Source organism: Salmo salar, chromosome 24, assembly GCF_965601325.2.
Source record: "Salmo salar chromosome 24, fSalSal1, whole genome shotgun sequence".
Classification (NCBI taxonomy): Eukaryota; Metazoa; Chordata; class Actinopteri; order Salmoniformes; family Salmonidae; genus Salmo; species Salmo salar.
In genome coordinates, this window is record NC_138314.1 from 2,837,261 (window position 1) to 2,846,625 (window position 9,365).

At 41.8% G+C, this 9,365-nt stretch overlaps 1 protein-coding gene across 4 annotated transcripts; it reads right to left on the minus strand.

Annotated features, from left to right (window-relative positions):
* Positions 1 to 604: 604 nt before the first annotated feature.
* Positions 605 to 9,061, minus strand: si:dkey-174n20.1 (retinol dehydrogenase 14). Of its 4 annotated transcripts, none has more exons than XM_045706898.1 (4): positions 8,759 to 9,061; positions 5,099 to 5,341; positions 4,484 to 4,786; positions 605 to 1,065 (listed from the first exon to the last, which is right to left on the minus strand). In XM_045706898.1, exons 2-4 carry the CDS (start codon positions 5,295 to 5,297, stop codon positions 806 to 808), a joined length of 762 nt encoding a protein of 253 aa, XP_045562854.1. In that variant the 5' UTR covers positions 5,298 to 5,341; positions 8,759 to 9,061; the 3' UTR covers positions 605 to 805. The 4 variants fall into 4 exon arrangements, with proteins under 4 accessions (XP_045562854.1, XP_014026035.3, XP_014026037.1 ...); XM_014170560.3 differs by lacking the exon at positions 8,759 to 9,061 and adding an exon at positions 6,854 to 7,274; XM_014170562.3 differs by lacking the exon at positions 8,759 to 9,061 and adding an exon at positions 6,599 to 6,744.
* Between the last annotated feature and the right edge of the window lie 304 nt (positions 9,062 to 9,365).

Genomic DNA, 9,365 nt, shown 5'->3' on the forward strand with positions numbered 1-9,365 from the left:
CACACCTCATCGGGACTACATCACTGTCAGACACCTCTAATTGTCAGATCTGTATATAAGGGTAGATAGCGTCACCGGGCTTTCCTATAGAGTATGGGAACAGTTTATCAGTAAACGTGTCTTTATGTGTAGATGTGTGTCATGTCTTTGGGTTCGTAGGACACCTCCCCGCTGTCATAGTTCAGCTGAACACTGATCCTCTGGTGTCTCCTTAGAGGAGGAGTCTTACCGCCTGCCCAATACTCACTGCTCTTCAGCCGTAAAGCCCAGATTCCATACTTTAGGCATACATATAACTCCCATCTTACGGTTGACTGACTCTCTGGCTACACATATAACCCCGTCAGGGTGGTCCCCCACCTCCCAGCTGTGCTTCCTGAGCTGAACCCCTCAGAGCCCAGTTCCTGTCTGGGTTGTCAGGGAAATGCTGCCTTTTGCCTAAATTTCTCACCCTGGTCAGACCATCAGACAGATATAGCCTACATTCAGCAGTGTTGGGTTCCAGAATCACAGGAGTGTATTGGACGCTCCCTTGCATCTTCTCCCAGACTCTGAACTGCAGGTTACCCAGGTGTTTGGCCAGTGAAACATTGCAAGCCAACAGTGTGAGGGAATGTATTTTTTATTTGAGTCATTAATATTTCAACAAACCTGGAAAACACTCCTGGACTGGAAATCCAAAACTGAATATCATACCCCTTAACCATTGTTTTTGTTTAAAAACAACACTAGTAAAACAGAGTGATATTCAGTGAGTATTCCAGGATAAAAATGTCTACAAGCCTTACGAAGCCTTCATCCTTTCTCAGGCCAGTTTGACCAGTCTCTCGCTGGCCTCCCACAGTTTTTTGGCCACACCGGCGTCTCTGGCGAAAGGTCTCAGCGTGGTGGGCTGGCAGTCGGTGAAGTATCCCCCACTGTGCTTGGCAGCCTCGTCCGACACGGCGCAGTAGACCACGGTCTGAGCGCCCATCTCACACGGCACGAAAAACATGAACATGATCACCTGCACCAGCATACGGAACAGGATGGAGTAGTGATCTGTCCAACTGCTCTGAACATAGCCTGGAAAACGGAGGGAGACGTAAGTGTGATGCATAAAATAATTCCCACACACTGATTCTGTTCCCCAAAATGGAGGTATCCAGTAGCTATCCTTGTTTTAAAATGTGTTGTCTTTTCTTTTTTACGTTTTTAATCACTTACCAATTAACAAGAGAGTTGTGCCTCCATTTTCTGAAACCATGTCTGTGTGCATGCCACTGTGAGACAGATAGTAAGCCCATCTCTTCCATCATCCTGGCCATTTCATTATGTGACTATTTGATCTATAGCTATGACTGTATTCGTATAATCTACAGTATACAGACCAGTGTTTCCTCTGAAAATTGTAGTAGCAGAGGGGGGAGTTTATTTTATTTTGTATTATAAATGCTTCAGTATACAGTATGCTGTGCAGATCAGAGAAAAAAAGTTACATCACAATAAATTGACCCATTTTGCTCAATAACTGTCTTTTTTTTAATGCAGTTATTTTCCATTAGCAGCAGGGCTCTAGACAGTTTTTCCAGTGCCAAGTAAGACATGATAGAAATTAGCTATTTCATCTAACATGAATGCATGATAAGATGTTTTATTGTCACGTACACCGGATAGGTGCAGTGAAATGTGTTGGTTTACAGGGTCAGCCATAGTACTACATCTCCCCTGGAGCAAATTAGTGTTAAGTGCCTTGCTCAAGGGCACAACGACAGATTTTTCACCTTGTTGGCTCGGGTATTCGAACCAGCAACCTTTCAGTTACTGGCCCAACGCTCTAACCGCTAGGCTACCTGCCACCATGATGGATATTTTGATGTGCAACATGTCAAAATAGGATTCAGAATTGTCAAGATGTATTTTGCCTCTTTTGAAAATATTATTTGCTCGCAACTTTTTTTGTGCATATTGGCCTAGGCTAATATATGCTACATAAATAACCACCTGAGGATGTAGGAACTCAAAACACATTAGCTAGTTTGCTAACTCTAAATATGATATTATAGCTCATAGACATTTATAATTCAACAGTAAAATGATTGTCCTACAAAAACTTTCCACGGGTAGGCCTATAAGCTACTTTATGTATTCATCGCAAATGGCGAGCTCCGTTCCATTCTGCCAGTGCATCATCTAAATTACATAGGCTACTCCGTTTGTAAGAGTTGAGAAATATGTATACTTACAGAAAGCTGAGATTATCCCCTAAAGCTTGGGCCCCCTCACCAGATAGCATATGAACATGTCATAAGCCATGGCAAAATGTTTAGAATTGTAGGAAATTAGCTTTAAAACAGAAACATTTTCTCTAAGAAGTTAGCTGACTAGGTGAGAAGGGTGAGGGTTGACTAGTGCAGGCAGGTTTAAAAAAAAATAAGTTTTACCTTTTATTTAACAAGGCAAGTCAGTTAAGAACAAATTCTTATTTTCAATGACAGCCTAGGAACAGTGGGTTAACTGCCTTGTTCAGTGGCAGAACAACATGTTTTTACCTTGTCAGCTCGGGGATTCGATATTGCAACCTTTCGGTTACTAGTTCGCTCTAACCACAGGCTACCTGCCGCCCCAAAAGGTTGAGACTTTACTAATTAAAGGGTGAGGAAGAGGAATGACAAAGTTCCTAATATGTATTCCCTAACAGTGACTGGCACGCTCAGCCTGTCTCTCCAGTGACTAGAGAGCCCTATCGAGGACGGTGTTGTACCCGGACTAAATAACCTGCAGAACGATGTTGTACCAGGACAGATTCAGACCCCTTGACTTTTTCCATATTTTGTTAGGTTACAGCCTTATTCTAGAATGGATTAAATTGTTTTCTCTCCTCACCAATCTACATACAATACATCATAATGACAAAGCAAAAACAGTTTTTTTGTTGTTGAAAAAACGGAAATATCAAATTTAAGTAAGTATTCAGACCCTTTACTCAGTACTTTGTTGCATCACTTTTGGCAGCGATTACAGCCTTAAGTCTTCTTGGGTATGACACAACAAGCTTGGCACACCTGTATTTGGAGAGTTTCACACATTCTTCTCTGCAGTTTCTCTCAAGCTCTGTCAGGTTGGATGAGGAGTGTTGCTGCACAGCTATTTTCAGGTCTCTCCAGAGATGTTTGGTCGGGTTCATGTCCGGGCTCTGGCTGGGCCATTCAAGGACATTCAGAGACTTGTCCCAAAGCCACTCCTGCGTTGTCTGGCTGTGTGCTTAGATTCGTTGTCCTGTTAGAAGGTGTACCTTCACCGTAGGGATGGTGCCAGGTTTACTCCAGACATGACGCTTGGCATTCAGGCCAAAGAGTTCAATCTTGGTTTCTTCAAACCAGAGAATCTTGGTTTCTTCAAACCAGAGAATCTTGTTTCTAATGGCATCAGAGTCCTTTAGGTGCCTTTTGGCAAACTCCAAGCGGGATGTCGTGCAATTTACTGAGGAGTGTCTTCCATCTGGCCACTCTACCATAAAGGCCTGATTTTTTAAAGTGCTGCAGAGATGGTTGTCCTTCTGGAATGCTCTCTAATCTCCACAGAAGAACTCTGAAGCTCTGTCAGAGTAACCATCGGGTTCTTGGTCACCTCCCTGACCAAGTCCCTTCTCCACCAATTGCTCAGTTTGGCCGGGCGGCCAGCTTTAGGAAGAGTCTTGGTGGTTCCAAACTTCTTCCATTTAAGAACGTTTTTGGCACCCTTCCCCAGATCTGTGCCTCGACACAATCCTGTCTCGGAGGCCTATGGACAATTCCTTTGACCTCATGGCTTGGTTTTTGCTCTGACATGCACTGTCAACTGTGGGACCTTACATAGACAGGTGTGTCCCTTTCCAAATCATGTCCAATCAATTGAAATTACCACAGGTGGACTGCAATCAAGTTGTAGAAACATCTCAAGGATGATCTAAGGAAACACGATGCACCTAAGCCCAATTTCGAGTCTCATAGCAAAGGGTCTGAATACTTATGTAAATAAGATATTTGTTGTTTATTTTTAATACATTTGCAAACATTTATAAAAACCTGTTTTTGCTCTGTCATTATGTGGTATTGTGTGTAGATTGATGAGGAACATTTTGTATTTAATCAATTTTAGGTAAGGCTGTAAGGTAACAAAATGTGGAAAAAGTCAAGAGGTCTGAATACTTTTCGAATGCACTGTCTGTACAGAGGAAAAGTGAATGTGCATAACAAAACTGTATTGAAAGTACATTTTGTAGAAATACTATGTTTTTGCAGTGGCAGCAATGATTTTGCCATGGCGCAGGACCACAGCTAAATTAATACATCGGAAACGCTGACACACAGTAATGCATCAAGCCTCACCAGGGTGCACAGCGTAGGTGGTCACCCTTTTCCTCTGTCATCTTGGCCATTAGATTATTTTATATAGTCATAATCTATCATTGTATTAGTGTGACAAATGTAATCTCAGTTTACAGTAGTGCTTCAAGCCTCACCAGGGTGCACAGCATATGCCGTCACTCCTTTGCCCTCCATCATTCTACCCAGCTCCTGGCTGAAGTAGATGTTGGCCAGCTTGCTGCGGCAGTAGGTGAAGAAGGGCAGCAGGTTATAGTTGAGGTCCTGGAAGTCTAACTTCTGGTACTTGTAGTTGGAGCAGGTGAGCGTGACCACGCGGCTGGGGGCCGAATCCTTCAGGCGGCCCAACAGTAGGTTGGTCAACAGGAAGTGGCCGAGGTGGTTCACACCGAAACACATGCTGAAGTTGTCCTCCGTCCAGTCCAGCACGCTGGGCATGGCTGTGAGTGGAGAGGGGAGGTTAGCTAGCAAGATTTCTTAATGTTTGAGTTTACTACCTCTGAATGCCAAAGAGTCTAAGGCAGGTGTGTCAAACTCATTCCATGGAGGGCCTAGTGTCTGCAGGTGTTTCCTTTCAATTAAGACCTAGACAACCAGGTGAGGGGAGTTCCTTACTAATTAGTGACCTAATTCATCAATCAAGTACAAGGGAGGAGTGAAAACCCACAGCCACTCGGCCTTTCGTGGAATGAGTTTGACACCTGTGGTCTAAGGGCTTCTTTATGAGGGTATCACAGACTCCTCTCTCTCACCAGCATTGTTGATGAGGATGTCCAACCTCTTCTCTCTCTGAAGGAAGGTCTTACAGAAGTCTTGTATGGAGCGCATGTTGGCCAAATCCAGCTCCATGTGATGGACGTTAACGTTGTGACCCCTGATCTTGATCTCCCTCACCGCCTTCTCAGCCTTGTCCACGTCACGGCAAGCTATGATGACACGGGCACCTCGCATCGCCAAAGCAACCGCCGTCTCTTTGCCGATGCCAGCATTGCCACCTAAAAGAGACAGGTAGGGAGGGAGAGAATGGATGATGATTATTATTACAAAGCCATAACGTCCAATGATGTACCTCTAATGTACAGCAAATGATGTGAAATAGACTACAGTCTAAAAAACCAAACGGTAATATATGAATGTGAAATAAGAGGATATCATCAATTAAACATCTGAATAAGGGGGGGTGGTAAGGTTGCTAACAGCACTCAGTGACTTTAAAAAATACATTAATCCTCCCTCTGAGAGGGTTTACACTAGATAGCACAGCCACAGTCAAAATTGGCTATATCGTAAAAATTTATAAAAACAAAAATGCGCTTTTTGGTCTTCATTTCAAGTAAGGATTAGGCATAAGGTTAGCAGTGTGGTTAAGGTTAGGGTTATAATTACATTTTAAGAAGAGAAATTGTAGAAAAATAGCAGGGTTTATGCCTTTGTGCCTGCGGTAACTAGTAACAACCCTAAGAGGTGTTACCTGTTTTATTTCATGTTAATAAATCAATTCATGCATCTCTCAACTTCATTGCCAAAATCTCAAACTATTCCTTTAATACGGAGGAAATTACAGTCATTGGAGCCATTTACAGTTTTCTTCTGTATAGAAAATTCTTACGCGGGCCATACAAGTGGTAATTTTCAGGATGGAAAAACAGTTTTGGTGTCAACTTAAACAACCAAAACCAGATAGAAAGCATATTGAACTATACATATTGTTTTACAATACCATCTTTGAGAACTAACAATCAAATAAAAGGTAGACAGTCAGGGAGTATAGAAAATTCCCAAAACAGGGGAAATGCCCAATGATTTTGGTATATTGCTTGAGCAGGCGAACACAGCATTACCCTTGGCAAAATACATAGAATTGCAGAACATTGTCTTTCAGCTCCATGACGAACTGTAATTCCAGGGAATTAGCTTCAAAACTGCGAAATCTTCTCCCAGCTCAATTGAAAAATGTTTAGAATTGCAGAAAATGTGCTTTACAGAAAAATGTCCTCTATGCCACCAAGATATCTTTCTAGTTAATAGACTAACAGTTACCTGTCACTCACAGGAGGTTGGTGGCAACGGCTGGAGAAGAATATTTGAAATGGTAGCAAGTATAGCAAACACATGGTTTCCATGTGTTTGACATCCCATTATCTCCGTTCCAGCCATTATGAACTGTCCACCAATGCGGTCACAATAACGAAACTGTACCAAATCTATTGATTTTACAATGTTTATTACTTCTTATTGCCATCATCATTTACCTGATGAGAAGACACGATTTCAATTGTTTTGCTAATGGGGTTCGACTAGGTGGCGGTCCCTGGGAAAGAAAATCTTGAAAACCTCTGCGCTAACAGACGTACTGCCAGACACTGTGGTTCTGCTATGATTGTAGCTACACTATGTGCGATTGGCGATACGTCTATATAGCTAAAACGGTTCATATCGGCGCATGCGCGGCTACTAGCTAGCCAATTTGCTAGCTAGGTAGCTAGCTATCTATCCTTCTGCCTTACCAGTAATGACAACTGTTTTCCCATCCAGTCTTTTCAAGTCCGTGCAATACCTCCTCATTTTCATCCATTTCAAAATCAAATAGCAAACTAATGAAGTAATAATCGTGAACAAAATATACATTTTTCAAGCGAGCTGGTTAGCCACATAAAATAATCATGGACGCTCTTCTTGCAAAGACGTCAATGAATGAACTGAAAACTAGCTAGAGGCTAGTAAACTGTAGTTAGCATTCTGGTCGACATCAGACACGATACATCCATGGCGTACATATAAATGATTCGTCTTAGTAACAGTTCATAACGAATTCCCATTTCCCTACCAAACAATAAAATAAAAACTGCTCCAATAACGTATTTCAATATATATTAATAGCCAGTTGCTAGCTCACAGACAATGTGTAAATGCGCATGCGTGGAAACATTCCGCAGTTCAGTTACGCCACAATTTGTTCTCTATGGCATCAAGGACGGAGCTACCTACTAGAGAGGGCTGAATTCCTGTGGGTTTTTCATGCTGCGCGCTGTCAAACAGAAGATTTTGGGATTAAAATATTGTTGTTGTCCCACAGATTATTTGGAAACGGCCGTCTTTCTGCTTTGTATGCGTTAGCCTACCTATTGTATTAAAAGCACATTTTTCGCATTGTTCACACTAGTTTGGTGTGCGAGTTGAAGCGCGTCTATGTGTGGTCTCATTGAAAAATAGTAGACTGCCTACATGTATGGAGTTTCACGTGGCAGTTCAATTAAACATGAAATGTGTCTGTAAATACATATTTGATAATGGAAAGAAGTGAAGGGCGCTCAACCAACGTGAGTCGAGGTGCAATACATTGTTTTTATCATTATTGAAAAGACACAACTCGTGCATAGGATGCGCCTTTCATTTTCAATACCCTAAATATGGATTACCCATTTATTTGTCTCTGCCTGTAAATCGTTCTCCTAAAATGTAGGCTATATCCTATATGCAAAACGTAGCAAGTGTCGCGGTCATCATTCTTGCTGCTTCGAATTCAGTAGCCATAACTGCGATATCACATGCGCGTGTGCATGAGCCGAGAAGCACCGGGAAGTTATCATTCCAAGGAAATGTACTTCCTAAATATGATTAAAGTATAGTTTAGGCTACTACATTGATCACCTATATTTGGTGTGACAGGTAGTCTAGTGGTTAGAGCGTTGGACTAGTAACTGAAAGGTTGCAAGATCGAATCCCTGAGCTGACAAGGTAAAAACCTGTCGTTCTGCCCCTGAACAAGGCTGTTCCTAGGCCGTCATTGAAAATAAGAATTTGTTCTTAACTGACATCTTGAGGACCCCTTCGAGATACAATCCCGTTAAAAGGATTGGTTGGACAACAACCAGTGAGATAGCACGGCGCGAAATTCAAAAGCAAAACATTAGATTATTTTAGGATGGCACTTTAAGCAACAAAAAAAAGCAATTTTCCTAGCACGGATAGCCATCACAAAACCAGATATACAGCTAAAATGAAGCACTAACCTTTGACAATCTTCATCAGATGACACTCCTAGGACATCATGTTAGACAATACATGCATTTTTTGTTCGATCAAATTCATATTTATATCCAAAAACCCAATTTTTACATTGGCGCGTGACGTTCAGAAAATGTTTTCTCCCCATAACTTCCGGTGAATAGGCACATTCATTTACAGAAGAACTCATAAACGTTGACAAAATTTAAAACAAATATTTAAAGAATTAGAGATAATCTACTCCTTTATGCAACCACTTTGTCAGATTTCAAAATAACTTTACGGAAAAAGCACATTGTTCAATATTCTGAGTACAGAACTTAGCCTTCAATGCTAAGCTATACAGTTAGCCTACAACCACGGCTCGACAAATCTCAAAAAATATGTTCGAAATATTTACTTACCTTTGCTGATCTTCGGCGGAATGCACTCGGAAGGGCACCCACTTCCACAAGAAATGTTCAGTTGTTCTGCAAACTCCAAATAAGTCAGTTTTGTTGACCCATCCAGAACACTTTACAATGCCACGTGGTGTGGACGCAAATCCATAGACGAAATGTTCAAAGTTCCATTACCGTTTGTAGAAACACGTCAAAGGATGTTTACAATCAATCCTTTAGGGTATTTTTTAACGTAAAATTGCGATAATTTTACAACCGGGCAATAGGTATTCATCCCAGAAGAAAAATAAAAAACAACGAAGTCACGCACACGCGCGTCACGAGACACCTGTCCTCAGACTGGCCACTGATTGACTGAGCCACAATTTTCTGCCCGGTAACAGGTGACGGATGAAACCAGTTCCTAAAGATTGTTGACAGGAAGAGTTAGGAGGTGCAACGTAAATCCCATGTCATTGTAGTTTTTCAAGGGATTCAAAAGAAAAACTACATTTCTAATTTCTCCCACTTCCTGATGAAATTTTTCTCAGGTTTTTGCCTGAGGGGCAGTATTGGGGGCAGTATTGACACGGCTGGATAAAAAACATACCCGATTTAATCTGGTTACCAC